General features: G+C 42.7%; 1 protein-coding gene across 4 annotated transcripts in view; it reads right to left on the reverse strand.

Annotated features, from left to right (window-relative positions):
• The window catches only part of arhgap42b (Rho GTPase activating protein 42b), an 81,911-nt gene extending 80,728 nt beyond the window's left edge, over window positions 1-1,183 (reverse strand). For all 4 annotated transcript variants that reach the window (XM_023153596.3, XM_076873385.1, XM_023153595.3 and 1 more), the window contains exon 1: window positions 898-1,183. In XM_023153596.3, coding sequence (XP_023009364.1) covers window positions 898-1,051 — 154 coding nt within the window. In that variant the 5' untranslated portion in view covers window positions 1,052-1,183. The remainder of the gene's footprint in view (window positions 1-897) is intronic.
• Window positions 1,184-16,996: the final 15,813 nt, after the last annotated feature.

The raw sequence follows: 16,996 nt of genomic DNA on the forward strand, positions 1-16,996 counted from the left end.
TGATTAAAAAGGCAAGAGCGTGACAAGAATGATGCCGTCTCACAGCAAAGTCTGACAGACCCATGTTGAGTTTAACTGTGGAAAAAAAAAATACAGTGGTGAGTGATGGGTTAGTGTGCGCAGTGTGGCACAATGCTGTGCCCTTCCCATTCTATTTCAACCCAGCTGTTTTCCATTTTTATTAGACCTATATTTCTAATCTTTCTCCATTTCACAGACACACTTCTGACGTTAACAGACCAAACTCCTTCCCCACAGGGAAAGAGCAGGAAGTCGACTTTAATCAGCACGGTGGAATCTGAGACCTAACTTGGAATTTGAGAGGACAATGACCTCTCAAATTGAATGCTGGCATCCTCACTGACATCCTCATGCAGACATTAAAGCCCACAATATGTATTTTCCTTACTTTTGAGCGGTGACTCTTCAGAGAAAAAACGTTTTCTATCAATGAATTAACCCCCAGTATTGTTATCCATATGTCAGAAAGTGGCTTTATGATTGAATATTAAAGCAGAGGAAACCCACTTATATGACACTAACAGTTCTGACACTGGGATTTGTTAGACAAGCCTCTGCATGCATGCATTGAAGCCAGGGAAGCAGACACAAAGCAAACAAATCCCTTGCATTGCAACAACCTTAATAATGAATTATGTGGCTTTTGTATAGATTTAAGCTTTTTCCTAGTAATATAAATGTTTCCCAGTAGGACAACAATTATTCAGCTCCCGGTGGCTTCAGTTCAAAGAGAGACTGGACCATTCAAACACTAGCACAAAAGTCTTAAAATAAATATAATGAATGTGTCCGCTAATTGAAAGTCGCCTCTAGGTTTTAGGTAGTTTTATTTGTGGACTGAAAGAATAAAAAAAAAGGCCACGCTGGGCTACTTACTCTTGAGCGCAGTGATTAGCATATTCCCATCCTTAATGAGGTCTTTGATGAATTTATTTGTCCGCTCCAGTTCTATTTCATGGCATTTCAGACGCTCTCTGAAGTCCGGACTGTCCAGGAAAGAGTCACTGAACTCCAAAGTGGGGAGTCCCATTGTCCCTCAACGGCAACGCTGGCTTTTAAACTCTGTAACTAGGCATACAAAGGTTTTTACTTTTCATCACGTAGTTCCGATGTAATAGCCACTTCTAAGTTCCCCCTAAAAACTTTTCCTGCTCCGCTTAGTTCCTCACTTCCGCTTTGATTTTCTTCGCTTTTTTTGTCGGCTACCTTAAAAAACAGTGGTCGTATGACTCCTGCTGGTTAGTTTTGGACAGATTACAACAAATGTGGTAGGTCCATCATTAACTTAAGCAACGAAAAAAGTTATTTTGAAAAATTGAGCTGATTTCTGCGTTTCACACTAAACCTCCTAATTACGTTAATAATAATAATAATAATAATAATGAATAAGAAGAATAAGAAGCGAAAAACAAAAAAAAATCAACCTACTTATCTCTATATCAACTACAAATGACTGAAAAGAGAAAATATATAGAGAGATTAAAATTTGAATTCAGTTTCTGTGGAAATACAAACAAGAATTGCCAATTGCAAGGATTTTGGAACTAATTTTTGTTTTGCCTCAGATACAACCACAGTATGCAATGCTATAGAAATCTTTTGCATTAAAAAAAATCCATTTATTTCTTAAATGACCTCTTTCACTTTTGTTATTTTACGATATCTTAGCACACACTTAAAGCGTCTACTGCACCAAATATACTGTTTTTGGTCAATTTATGCCAGTGGTGCTGCTTTTTAATATTGTGAACTGTAAACTCTGCAGATGTCCATGGCATCTCACTGGCATCATCGAGAGCTTAAGAAGAGGGATCTAAACTAATACCTTGGTAAATGGAAGTAATTAAGCTAGAGCCTAGTTGGAGGCAGGGATTTGTCACATTCTCTTCATGCTAAAGGTTAGTAATAATGATTTTACACTCCAGGTAAATATCTTGGTAGGTGTGAAGCACAGGCTTTGTCACCAGTCACACTAAATCCTTTGGATGACTGTTTTTACCTTTGATGCTTTACAGTGCCAGAGGGAGAGAAAGAGGCTTTATCTCTGAGCAAAGATTAAAGTAATAACTACACGAAGATGCAGATACTGCAGCAATGACTATAATCAAAACCCACAAATGAAAAAGCAATAACAACCTAATGCTTCAAAATTAAGAGCAGACTGGAGCTCTGTAAGTAGAGACAAGCTTTTTCTAAGTTTCACCCTGTGGCCTTGTACATTTCTGCCTTGGTAACTAACTAGCAACCGTTCCTAACAACAAACCTGATCTTACTCTAGGTAGCAGTGAGGTAAATCAGCAGAGACAGATAACCTTTACAGGCAAAGTCATGTGACTGCAGCTGAATTGTTACTGTGTGTTACCATCAGATTCCAGCAATGGCCAGTAGGTCTGTAGTCAAACTATATTTTCAAATACAGTAAGATAAAAAAATAATAATAATTAATCTCAATATCAAAATGATACATATGAGTGTTTCTGAGATGTGAGCAATGTAAAAGTTTTTCACTGAGAACCATAAAACTAAAGTGCACAATGCACTGCAATCCATAGGTGAGCGATATAAGTTCAAGCTTTTACCACCTGAAAAAGATCCATCCCTATTACCCTCTGTGGGTTACTCTTTCAGCTGTGATTATCTGTAGGGTTGACAGTTAACTTTCCTCTGACTGCAACTCACAGATGAAAATGCCTCACTTATAGCAGAAGTGAGTTACACTCAAACAGCTGCAAGCATGTGGAACTGGAACAAGGACTGGCCTCTGGCTGCACCTGAGGAATCAAAAACAGTGGGCGCATGTGTGTCCTTACACGTGTGCATTTACGGTGATGAAATCTCAAGTCTGGGAATGAAACTCAACAGGATCCTGGAGGGATTCATTTAGAGGTGTAACACTCATTGTGGCCAACATTAAAATATTTCATTTGCATGTGATAAAAAAGTCCAGAGAGCCCAGTTTCCCTGGGGATATGTGATTAGCTATAATAATGTTTTCTGGTATATTGTTGTAGAAAAGCAAGTGGTTCAATGAACAAGTAATTCCACAAAAATAAAGATAAATATGTGCTGGTTTCCAGCCATATGCTACATTTGTAGAAATCTTGCAAAAAAAAAAGTGGTCAAAAATACCGCCTTAACAACACACCAGTGGAGACTTGAGGACGAGTGGTTAGCTGTATGAAGCATGGCTAATTGCAATCTAAAATAGCCGCCTGTAGAGTCTTTGAGGTAAATTTGGTTTAATTAAGATGAGACTCAATAGAGAACTGTGCCCCTGTACTCCTCACTCATGAAGGCATTCGCACATTCATATTAGTCATGCCAACATGAGTCTATTGAGAGGCGGTGCACATATCGTTTTCCGTGAATTCACCTAAGGAGACCAACTATGACCCATTAAAGGACAGTCTTGGAGCATTTGCACACGCATATACAAGCCAGTCATGCTTGAGCAATACAAGCTTGTTGCACACACTAGTGAGTGAGACATCTTTCGCATTATCATACAAGTGGGGAAATAATTTATATGTGAGACACTCTTTTCCCACATCCTCATCCTTTTTCTCACTGCATTAAACAGGGCTACAATGATGTTGCCTGATTGAGAATGGGCAGCTCAAATGGGGAAAAAAAAGACTTGGATTTCACAACAAATATCATTAATCCATGCAGAATAAGCGTGAATTAGCTCTGCAATAAATTATGCACAAGTCAGGGGTCTTCTGATTAGATTTCCTCTAATATTGCTGCATCGCACAGCGGGATAGTCAGTTGCTGTGAGAAGTTGTCTGGTCTCATTGTGGTGGGAGAGGTGGGGGGTGTTTTTGGGTCCTAACATGCTCCCGTCAATTCCAGCTCTTGTGCCATCATTCTGCAGCAGCAGCCCTCGGGGGTGCAGTTTGTTACATTGACACAGTGAGCAGAGAGATGTGATACATTAGTGGAAACCCTGTTGCTTCAAGTTAATTGCTGTGTGCACTCTGCAGTACTGAACTGGGTTATTGGGTGAAATATGATAACTGAGAAGGACTATGAAAAAAAAATCTGCTCAATACACAGCTCTCAATTTTCCGTCTGAAAGTGCAGAGATGATAGAGTTTAAGATGTCACACTTGACATGTATTACTGGTCGGGATGCAGCTTACATTTATGACTATGCTATAGAAAGCATTCAGTCACATTCCTGCACAAAAGGGAACCATCAGATCTGAGTGAATTCAAGGCAATGCTGTCTTGTTAATTATGCAAAAAAAGATAGGATTAGATAACTAGACTTCTTGTGATGGCAATTACCTCTAAATAATATGAGCTGTTTTCCCCAATTAACAATTGACACCACCATGCATACTCTTCATTTAAATCAGGTATTAAGGTAATTGCGCAATTTCCGGGTGGCACTCAGCTTAGTTCCAGAGGAGAGCTTTTGAGAACAAGACCTGTCACTGTTTTCCTAGCTCGTGATTAATGAGCCTAATTTAGAAGGTTTTTTTTTAATCCAATCATGCTCTGACATTTCCTATCAGATGAGTCCTTCCTCATTCTTTCCATTGTTTACCTCCTGACAATGCAATCTGCCAAAGTGGCAAGTGCCATTCTCTCATTTATGACTCCTGTGTCCATATGATGTTTGAGCAGTTATGCGTGATTACCTCCTCTTTACAGAAAGAGACATCTCTAAAGCATGGAGTGTCCACAGGGATTCAATTTATTGCTTTTCTCTGCACAGTGAAAACTAGGATGGTAAGCTTTTTTTTCTTTTTTTTAAACTTTGAAATGCCACGGTCACATATGAGTTGAATCCGGTGTCAGGTAAAGGACACATCTTCTGGAAAATGTTAGATCCAAAGAGTAAATACAGTCCAGCACACATGAAAGCTGCCTTGTGTCTCTGCATGTGTAGCTTTTGACTTACAAATCTTCTCAGTATACATAAGAAGGGTTGTTCTCGGGAGCAAAGCGGTTTTATTTTTTACCTCATTGACCTTCATAAGGTCACACTTGTCCAGGTAGACCCCAGGCACAAATTTAAGTCTGGGTGATAAATTACAAGAGCTGCTCCACCAGCTTTGTAAGCAAACAGTTTGTGTGCTTCACTGGGACTTTGGCTTTAATTTGGAACAGCAGATATTCAAAAAAACAAGCCTCTCAGCCGCAGCATGCCTCCATCGAGCCAAATAAACTACCCTTTGAAAATTTTCATCTTGCCCCCACACTGTGAAGATGTTTTGGTACATCGACAATCACTACTGTGGATGTGAAAATCTGTGGCTAAACTTTGGAGCAGAGAATAGTACTTAAAAGATTTTAGTGTTACTACACTAAAGAGAAACCTTTGTTCTTATTTTTAAAACCAGATATATGCGGTTAGAGCTTCAACTGCTGGCAGCTGCTTTTGATTTCCTCCATATCTGAGAAAAGACTTTGATTCTATTTTAGCTCAAAGAAGAATAGTTCGCATCTAATATGTCACTGAAAAATGAAGGATCCGCTGCTCTTTATATTCTTATCACGTACCCTTTGACCAGGAAAACTCCAAATCTATTTGTAGGAAGGAAAAAATCTAAAGTCAGAATGAGAGGAAGCTTTTATAATGGTACAATATGAAAACACACTCTTCCACTGCATTTTTTCTGTAGCAAAACATGAAACCCCGTATCACAAATACTTGTTCATTACTTTAAAAAAATGGCACTTTCAAGGAACTATGGTTAAATTCTGAGACATATCTACTAACTGGTGTAATTTATTAGACAATTCGTTTCAACCATCTGGGAGTAAACAGCATAGGATCCCATCAATATTCTAGTCCCACCAGAAAACAACAGATTGCATGTAAAACTGGATAATTTTCTCTTTGTAGCTTATTCCATCTGGACCCAATGCTTTTGACCAGACATCCTGTTTGATTGCCACTTTGGTTGGAAATGGTGCCACTGCTTATATGTTTTTCATCAAACACCAGGCTTTAGTAAGTTTTGTGGATTGAGGGAATTTAAGTAAGGTTTGCAATGTGAGCGGTGGTATTACCATTTCCCACAGTATGTATTATTTTAATAGAAATAATTATGGCTTAAAGTTACTACAAAATAAGCACATTTTTAGCATAGAAAAAAATGAAAAGAGGTCACAGCTATATGTAAGGCCCCAGTCGTGTTCAGTTCTTGCTGTACTTAGCCTTCATTAAATGGTTTATTAGTATTCCATGAGCAGAACTGAGAAAGCTGTTGAGACATTCTTGATCAGATAAATCAGTATTAAGGGTTGCCATCAGAGAGAGAATTACACAGGTCTTCCGATGCTTTTGACTCATCCTCAGGGAGGCTGTATTATAATTTTACCTCCTTCAAAAACTTTTCCAATCATCTTCACTTCTCATGGTTAAATTTAAAGCCCATTAGTCCGATGTCACCTGAAGTTTCTCTATTCAATCTAGCCAATATTTCTTCTGCTGACACGGAGAAAGTGGCCAAAGAGATTAACTCCCAGAGCGTATTATAAAGGAGAAATCACACAAACAATTCTTTGAAATTTTTAAATTGCCTCACTGTGATATGGCAATATCCCAGAGGCAAAGAAGGAGTATTATGTTCTTTGGTGAACCAATATACTGTATATAAGTGAGTAAATATAAGTGAGAAGTTACAACTGGTGACACTGAGTGTCACTGAGCTGCTGAGTATTTATTTTCTTCCCCATAAGATAAACTACTTCGGTAACCTCATAGAAACACACTGTTTAAGATGTCCAAGTTGTCAGGCATTTTCTATATAAATGCGAACAACACATTCTAAGTGTATGTCACATTCACTATAAAGGCATAAAGGCAATCTTTGTCTATTGGAGATGAAACAAAAATATCTGTAGAGTTCAGGCTGAATAACTGTTATTGGGGCAATTTCATGTTTGGAAAATACCAGTGAGTTGAAGAAAGCTTTCTCAGAAGAAATCACTTTTCTCGAAGAGGAATGTGTTTTGAAGGAAAGGCTTAATAACTGCGTGGCTTTCCATTTTAAAAGCACACAGTGATTGAGTGATAGAAGCTTTGTTTGCTCTCTCTGGGATCCTTAAAGCTTTGTGCCAGGTAATTGAAAAGGGAAAAAAGGGTATTTGTGTGGGTCATACCTAAAAAGATCCCACACTACTAAAAGCACTGTATGGTTGAGTGGTTCAGTCATTGCTGTTTTTATGTTCGGCAACGATATCAATATAGCCCACGTTTCCATGGTTATAATGGATTAAGATTAAGTTAAGATTTTCACAGTCCATCAGCATGATGCATAGAATATCATTTGACAGGTTAAATGCTGCCACAGAGCACAGAGAAAAGCCAAATCCTGAGCACTGGCACACATGAGAGACAACACATCCAAAACAGTACCAGCCTCATCAACCATTATATAATTCAGCAAGGGCTCATAGACTCATGCCTCACAGACCATATTCAATATGCCATGCTGCATCACAGCTGCGCCTTTCAATCAAGCTTCTCCGGACATTTTATGAGGCCCAGAAAGAAAAAAAATAATTGCAGACAGATATGCTGTCCAAGCAGTCAACAACAACGGCTTATACTACTTTATACTGCTTCTAACTGAAATTCCTTTTCAAGGAATTGTACTTTTGTCTGCCATTATTACATGTTTGTGTTGATGCAAAATCAACATATTCTGTACAGCCACAAAGGCCACATGAGACTGAGATGCTCATAACGAAAAATGGAAAATAAAAATAAAATAAATAAAGATAAAGATTAGGTAACCTTTACAGAATAGCAGTAATACCGGCCAAATATGGTAATTAATTACACAAGAATAGCAAAGATTCTGTTGCTTTGAAAAGTCATTATTAGACAATCTGGATTAGTAAGCATGCCGTGTAACAGCAGCACAAATAATACACGCAGCAAACTAAGCAATGTCTATGTCAAGCCTGCTCTGTTTACCCACCAGTGGCCAAATTACTAAGTGCACATAATTGAGCTAAAATGCTTTGTTACTTATTGATTCAAATGTAATGTGTGTGTCCTGCTAAGTTGGGTGAGCAGTTAGGAAACTGGATGGATGTGTGTATTCTCAAAAGTTAAACAGTCTGGCCGTAATGCCCTGCTAATTCAAAGGGTTATTGCCCCGTGTCACTCAAGATGAAAGGTTTTGTCTGACAGCGAGTTGGACACGGCATACCTAAAATAGTTGACAATGAGTTATTGCGATTAATATACTTTACTTAATATACATCATCTTTTGATAACGCACAATGAAAAGCAAACACGCACTCACACAAAATTGTAAAACACAATAAAATGCCTAATATGTAAGCAGAAATTGCCCACTCATTACCAGGCAGAAATGATCTAAATGAACATTTAAAACACAAACTTCATGTAGTGCCATTTATAACAATGTGCAAATGAAGTGTTTGATATTTGGAGATTATGGACTTTTTCCACAGCTTTGGAAACCAACAGGCTGCTGCAACAATCCCTAGATTTATGAGCACACAGTCATGTTTTGGTACATTAGTTAAATTAGTTTGGTATCCAAGCAGGCATAACTTTAGTAAACTACCCATAGTGACATTTGGACCGAGTCATTTCTCAATGTGTCCAAAACACTTTCCCAAAATGGATGAGTAAGACCACATTCCCACATTTTTCATCACAGCACTCACTGTGCAGCAGATGCTGCTTGCAAATGTCAAGTTATTATTTTCACACTCACAAACATAAAGCTAAACATCACAAAATAAGCCTCCCAGCCTACGCCTGCATGCCAGGTGAGGTCACAACTAATGACTGTCTTGAGTGTCTGTAAAGACACTTTTAAAAGTGCCATCTATCTCCTCTGCAGAATGTCCTTACACAAGCACAATGGTGGCAAATAAGCAACATGGATTGGAGACTGCAGCTGACAGAAGCTCAATAATCCAAGGTCGAGGCATTTAACAGACAAAGACAAAAGGCTTATCTAACCACTTTCCGTTTGCCTCACATCAGAAGTTATGTCAGTCAAACCAAGTGAGTGACAGCTTCCACTTTAAAGATTTATTCTAATTCTAAATGGTTGCCTTCAGGTATTCTGCTGTTATAGTGTCAAGTTCTATACAAGAAAATTTATTTACAGTAAGATAAAAAAAAAAAATTGCTACCCCGAAGAAGAAAGGGTAGGTATAACTTCTGTTTTCAACACTTGGATGTTTATATATATTGCACACAGATAAGGCATCAGAGTTACCACACTATCAACACAGCCCAAACTTTCAGCTCATGTATGCCTGGTTTAATCTCACTTATCTTTTTTTCTTGAAAGCAGATTATACCCATAGCTTTCATGTGCAATGTGATTTGCCAAACATCTCTGCCTGTTAAATGCAAGGTATTATAGGAAGGAGGGGAAAAGGGACATCTGATATTTGGATGCTCAGCTGTAACAAATCCCTCTGTCATAAAACATCTGCAGATTGTAAACAGGCTGTGATGTGACATTGCTCAATGTCACAAAGCAATAAAGTTATTTAGATCTAAATTATTATTATTTTTTACCTTCTTAGGACATCATAAACAACCTTAAAAAGAATTTTAAAAAGCGGCTTCTACGTTTTGTCTTTCTCAGAGAATGGGTAAATTAGCTTGTAGTTTATGTGTTAAATATTTTATTCATAATTTTAAATAAAACATTTAAAATGTTATTAAAATCTATAAATAAATTCTAGTAACGATGTATGTAATATTAGAATATAATTTTGGTGAAAATATATTTAATCAGTTTAGGTTTTCGTAGACTCCTCCTTGAATCGCTACCTTATCGTGGTGGAGGGGTTTGTGTGTCCCAGGGATCCCAGGGGCTATGTTGTCTGGGGGCTTTTGCCCCCTGGTAGGGTCTCCCATGGCAAACTGGTCCTGGGTGAGGGACCAGACAAAGAGCGATTCAGAAGACCCCCATGAAAAGAATATCGAGGGAACAGTTTACCCTGCCCGGGATAGGGTTACCGGGGCCCCGCCCTGGAGCCAGGCCCGGGGAGGGTGCCCGAGGGCGAGCGTCTGGTGGCCGGGCCTTAGTCCATGGGGCCCGGCCGGGCACAGCCCGAAGAGGAGACATGGGCCCATCCTCCCGCAGGCCCACCACCCGCAGGAGGCGCCATAGGGGTCGGGTGCATTGTGAGCCGGGTGGCGGCCAGGAGCGGAGGCCCTGGCGGACCGACCCCCGGCTGCCAAGACTGGCAATAGGGACATGGAATGTCACCTCTCTGGTGGGGAAGGAGCCTGAGTTGGTGCGTGAGGTTGAGAGGTACCGGCTAGATATAGTTGGGCTCACCTCTACGCATTGTCTGGGCTCTGGAACCAGTCTCCTGGAGAGGGGCTGGACTCTGTCTCAGTCTGGAGTTGCCCCTGGTGAGAGGCGGCGGGCTGGGGTGGGTATTCTTATATCCCCTCGGCTTGCTGCCGGTACGTTGGGGTTTTTCCCGGTGGACGAGAGGGTTTGTTCCCTGCGCCTTAGGGTCGGGGAACGGGTCCTGACTGTCATCTGCGCTTATGCGCCGAGTGGCAGTTCGGAGTACCCAGCCTTCTTAGAGTCCCTGGGGGGGGTGCTGGAAGGTGCTCCACCTGGAGACTCTGTTGTCCTGCTGGGAGACTTCAATGCTCACGTGGGTAACGACAGCGAGACCTGGAGGGGCGTGATTGGGAGGAACGGCCTCCCTGATCTGAACCCGAGCGGTGCTTTGTTATTGGACTTCTGTGCTAATCACAGTTTGGCCATAACGAACACCCTGTTCGAACATAAGAGTGTCCATAAGTGCACGTGGCACCAGGATGCTCTAGGCCGTAGGTCGATGATCGATTTTGTAATCGTATCACCAGACCTGCGACCATATGTTCTGGACACTCGGGTAAAGAGAGGGGCTGAGCTGTCAACTGATCACCACCTGGTGGTGAGTTGGATCAGGTGGCGGGGGAGGACGCTGGACAGACCTGGTGCACCTAAACGCGTAGTGAGGGTGTGCTGGGAACGTCTAGCAGAGGCCCCAGTCCGCGAGATCTTCAACGCACACCTCCGGCAGAGCTTCAACAGCATCCCGAGGGAGACTGGGGACATTGAGTCCGAATGGACCATGTTCAGCGTCTCCATTGCCGAAGCTGCTGCATTGAGCTGCGGCCGCAAGGTGGTTGGTGCCTGCCGTGGTGGTAATCCCCGAACCAAATGGTGGACACCAGAGGTGAAGGGAGCCACCAGGCTGAAGAAGGAGGCCTATCGGGCTTGGTTAGCCTGTGGGACTCCGGAGGCAGCCGACAGGTATCGACAGGCCAAGCGGAATGCGGCTCGGGCAGTGGCTGAAGCAAAAACTCGGGTGTGGGAGGAGTTCGGAGAGGCCATGGAAAAAGACTTTCGGACTGCCTCGAAGAGATTCTGGCAAACCGTCAGGCGTCTCAGGAGGGGAAAGCGGTGCTCTACCTGCACTGTGTATAGTGCTGGCGGAGCGCTGTTGACGTCGACTGAGAAAATTGTCGGGCGGTGGAAGGAATACTTCGAGGACCTCCTTAATCCCACTGACACGTCTTCCGGGGAGGAAGCAGAGTCTGGGGATGAGGGGTGTGACCCACCGATTTCCGGGGGCGAGGTCACTGAGGCAGTTAAACAACTCCTTGGTGGCAGAGCCCCTGGTGTCGATGAGGTCCGCCCCGAGTTCCTGAAGGCTCTGGACGTTGTAGGGCTGTCTTGGTTGACACGTCTCTGCAATGTTGCGTGGAGATCAGGGGCAGTACCTGTGGACTGGCAGACCGGGGTGGTGGTCCCCATCTTCAAGAAGGGGGACCGGAGGGTGTGTTCCAACTACAGGGGGATCACACTCCTCAGCCTCCCCGGGAAAGTCTATGCCAGGGTGCTGGAGAGGAGGGTTCGTCCGCTAGTCGAACCTCGGATACAGGAGGAACAATGCGGTTTTCGTCCTGGTCGCGGAACACTGGACCAGCTCTTTGTCCTCTCGAGGATACTTGAGGGTGCATGGGAGTTTGCCCAACCAGTCTACATGTGTTTTGTGGACCTGGAGAAGGCATTCGACCGTGTCCCTCGGGGCGTCCTGTGGGAGGTGTTGCGCGAGTATGGGGTGTCTGGCCCATTGCTACGGGCCATTCAATCCCTATACAACCGTTGCAAGAGCTTGGTTCGCATTGCCGGCAATAAGTCGGACTCGTTCCCGGTGGGTGATGGGCTCCGCCAGGGCTGCCCTTTGTCTCCGGTTCTGTTCATAATTTTTATGGACAGGATTTCTAGGCGCAGCCAAGTGGCGGAGGGCTTTCGCTTTGGTGGCCTCAGAATCTCATCTCTGATTTTTGCGGATGATGTGGTTCTGTTGGCTTCATCGGGTGAGGGCCTCCAGCTCGCACTGGAGCGGTTCGCAGCCGAGTGTAACGCAGCGGGAATGAGGATCAGCACCTCCAAATCTGAGGCCATGGTTCTCAGCCGGAAAAGGGTGGAGTGCCCACTCCGGGTCGGGGATGAGTTCCTGCCCCAAGTGGAGGAGTTCAAGTATCTCGGGGTCTTGTTCGCGAGTGATGGGAGAAGGGAGCTGGAGATCGACAGACGGATTGGGGCTGCGGCTGCAGTAATGCGGACGCTGCACCGGTCCGTCGTGGTGAAGAGGGAGCTGAGTGTAAAAGCGAAGCTCTCAATTTACCGGTCGATCTACGTCCCTACCCTCACCTATGGCCACGAGCTGTGGGTAGTGACCGAAAGAACGAGATCGCGGATACAAGCGGCGGAAATGAGCTTCCTCCGAAGGGTGGCTGGCCTCTCCCTTAGAGATAGGGTGAGAAGTTCGGCCATCCGGGAGGGGCTTAGAGTAGAGCAGCTGCTGCTCCACATCGAAAGGAGCCAGCTGAGGTGGTTCGGGCATCTGGCAAGGATGCCCCCTGGGCGCCTCCTGGGCGAGGTGTTCCAGGCATGTCCCACCGGGAGGAGGCCCCGGGGCAGACCCAGGACACGCTGGAGAGATTATATCTCTCGGCTGGCCTGGGAACGCCTTGGTATTCCCCCGGACAAGCTGGAGGAGGTGGCTGGGGAGAGGGAGGTCTGGACCTCTTTGCTTAGGCTGCTACCCCCGCGACCCGACCTCGGATAAGCGGATGAAGATGGATGGATGGATGGATGGAGGTTTTCGTAGATAGACCAGACTACATGTAAAAGAAAAATCTTTCATAATATGTTTATATATAATATCATAAGAGACAGACAGACTGATCCAGTAGTAATATGAAGACAGAGACAGAGAGGTCAGGGAACAGTTTCTGTATGCTTGAATTTTATTAAATGTTCCTTTAGATTTTGTTGTTGTTTTTGTTAAAATGCACTAATAACACTTCAAAGTTTTACATTCTTTTGCATATTCTAACGCATGTCTGCGAGACATTTGCCTCATAAAGACAGAAGTGTTAATGCCAAAGGTTCCTAGGTCTTAGGGACAGGCCAGCCGGTGACCACGTGGGAGATGTGGCTTACATGTATAAACTACCATTTGAGAAAGAGTCAAACAGAAAACTGCATGTCTTTGTTTTCACAAACGGCGTGATCAGAGGCTTCTAGTGGTCTACAATTGTTTGAGTAACCACAAAGGCAGCTTTTGTTTGGAAATGCTAAACTGAGATTAGCTCCAGCAGGCAAGGAGGCTATACATGGAGCCTCTGAAGAAAACACAGTAATCACGCAGTTGCTCTGGTGGCATGGAAAACCCCGAAACTGAACCCTTTAAAACAAACTGTGCAGCTGCTGAAACAGAAACCCAGAGGAAATCTCAGAAGATTATCCACCAATTGCACCAGTTAAGACGTCCAGCAGGATGTTCTGAAGCCCATATTATATTGATTTGATGCCAGTATGCACTACCGCAAACACATCAGTGACTCAATTGATTTCAGTGGATGTTTTTTCTATCAATGGCGTTCTTGATACCAAGTACATTCATGTAAAATCTTCTTTTTACCCATTACCCCCAGAATCATCAACATAGGCTGAAAAATGCAATGATAGCTGCACTTTATTGCAGCCATCTATCAGTACACGAGCTTGATGTCGGTGCTTCCATGCAGTGCCTTCCCAATAATTTCACCACAGCATCAGATTATTTCGATTTTTCTAACATAACGAGAAATTCCTTGAATCGTTTTTCTTTGAGCAGTAAAATTGTTTTTCTAATCTTGACAAGAATTTTCAGTTGTTAAAACTGTCAAATGCTCTCTCAACAATATCTTCTCATGAGCAGTATCGACATTCTGTGCATGGCCATTTTTAAAAAATCATTTACTGTGAGAAGTTTTCCTGTTGCCATGTGCAAAGATCTTAGCTCCCGCTATTATTTGATGGCTTCTTGTAATTCTTGTCTCTGCTTTGTCTTTCTAGATTCCTGCAGCTGTTTCCTTTAGTTTATTTTTCTTTTCCCTCACCAAAGTCCCTAAGCTGTCTAATGCACCTATTTGTCTGAGAGGACACGTTAATCAAGAAAACTCCTCAGCACTACAGACTTTGTGTCTAGTTCACCTGAACGGCGATTGCTGTGATCTATGGTCCACCACAGCTGCTTTTAGGACATTTTTAGAATTAAACTTGGCCCCTTTTTTTAAAGAAAGGGAAAATAAAATCAGTCTGCTAAACCTACCACACAGGGAAACACGTAGCACGATGAAGGGTAAAGAGCAATTTCTTCATTTCAGCTTAAAGTCAATTGGTCAAACCTAGAAAATTAATCACAGTTAAAAAACTAAGAAGAAAAGGTATATATATAACTGTCAGTAAAACAAGAAGTTTCTTTCTCCTCAGCCTATCAATGTGAACTTAGATATCCAGTCTTAAGCTCATTAAATCTGAATTGAATTTCTTTTCAGTTGCCATGTTGCAAATCTGTATTCACCTCGGGTGCTAAACCTCTTCTGGCTACCAATTAAGGGAAAACATTTACACGCACAGCCCAATTTAAATGCACCACCATCGGAGCAGACATGCTCAATCACCTCAAGTCTGTCCCATTTATCATGGCCTTACAACAGCTGCACTCCCTGTATATTGATTCTGTAGCATATGTGTATGTCTGGTTTCACTCAAAAATCTAGGAGGATGCCAACGCTCATGTTGGACTATACCTCAGGTTACTGTTGGGCTTTGAGGATGTGAAGCTGTTATACCGGAAAGACGCATTGACAGAACCTTGTGCAAGACATCAGAGATGAATGATTAAAGCCCTGAGCGTATTGACACTATGTACAGTATTGATCCAGGTATTGATTCTACAAGTATCATTGTTGTAGCCACCCTTTAGATGTTGATTGCCTGCAGGCCATATGAAGTATACACCAAAATGACCAGCGATTGTCAATAGCTATTTTATTCTGCAGAGTAGACTAAATTAAAATAAACTCTCCCACTGCTGTAGTTATATTAGTTTAATTTAATTTTTGCTGCTATAAAGATCAGATACTACCTGCAGATAAAAATGTACATTTTAGATCACAGTGAATCTACAACAGCACAAGTATTCGCATGTAGGGTACTCTGAAAGTAAACAATAGTGTTTTACTTTATTGAACTGAAATTTATTCAACTTGTGGACATTTAGATGTTTACTGTGAAGTAAAGCTGGTATCATTAAAATAGAAACAGCAGCTCATTTTTATGACAAAAAAAAAAACACTCTTTGGAAAACCATCAAGTGGGGTCAGATTTGTTGCTTTGGCTGGCCAGCTCTGGTCCACTAGACCGCGTGCCCTTTTCTTAGTAGACACTGTTTCACATAAAAACCTGTAAAATATCCAGAGCACATGACATTGTTGTCATTAAAGCACCGATGCTGAGATTTTTAATACTGCAAGTACCACAAACAAAATGTATTAACATCCAATTCATTTGGGTGGAAGCAGAATTATCAGAGGGGGATATCACAAAAGTCCTGCATAGAAAGTGTGAACTTAAACCTACTTTAAACTAATAAATGATTTTTCTCACTCTCTGTCTTGGACACTCGGGTGAAAAGAGGCGCTGACTCACCTGGTGGTGAGTTGGATCAGCTGGTGGGGGAGGATGCTGGACAGACCTGGTGTGCCCACATATACAGTGAGACTCAGAGTGTCTGGCAGAGACTCCAGTCCAAGATATCTTCAACTTCAACCTCTGGCAGAAATCTGAGGGACAGCACTCTGAGGGAGGCTGTGGATGTTCAGTCTGAGTGAACCATGTTCTGAACCTCCGTTGCTGAGGATGATGCACTGAGCTGTGACTGTAATTTTTCTGCCTGGCAATAACTAGATGGTGGACACACCCACCAGAAGTAAATTGAGCTGTTAAGCTGAAGAGGAAGTCTTTTTTTTTTTTTTAATCGGTTGGCTTGTGGGATTTCAGAGTCAGGTAGTGGGTACCTGCAGGCCAAGTGTGGCAGAGTGGTTAGCACTCTTGCAAACAGGAAAAAACAAAACCTGAAAACGTTGTTGTGGGAGCAGTTCATTGAGGCCGTGGAGCAAAACTTTTGGTTAGCCTAGTAGTGACTCTGAAACTGTCAGGTGATTCAGAAGGGTGAAGCTATGCTGTACTCACACTATATTCATTTGGGATGATGTGCTGTTGTCTGCAATTAAAAGGAAAGTTAGGAATTAGAAAGAATATTTTGAGGTTCTCCTCAAATCCACTTACACTTTCAGGAAGCAGACTCTGGGGATGTGGGAAGAGTCCCTGAGGTAGTTAAAGAACTCCATGGTGGCAGAGCCCACGGGATGGATGATGTGCCCTCTTTTTGTGACACACCTCTATAACATTGCATGGAAATTTGGACCACGGTATTGGTTCTCACCTTAAGAATGGGGACTGGTGGATGTGTTCCAACTTCTAGCAGTTCACACTCCTCAGCCTCCATGTGAAGGTCTATGCCAGGGAACAGACGAGGAGAGTCCACCTGGAGAGTCCAAGCTTGAATGCAGGAGGCATTTGACCTGTGTCCTGAGGAG

Source organism: Maylandia zebra, linkage group LG14 (genome assembly GCF_041146795.1).
Source record: "Maylandia zebra isolate NMK-2024a linkage group LG14, Mzebra_GT3a, whole genome shotgun sequence".
Taxonomy (NCBI): domain Eukaryota; kingdom Metazoa; phylum Chordata; class Actinopteri; order Cichliformes; family Cichlidae; genus Maylandia; species Maylandia zebra.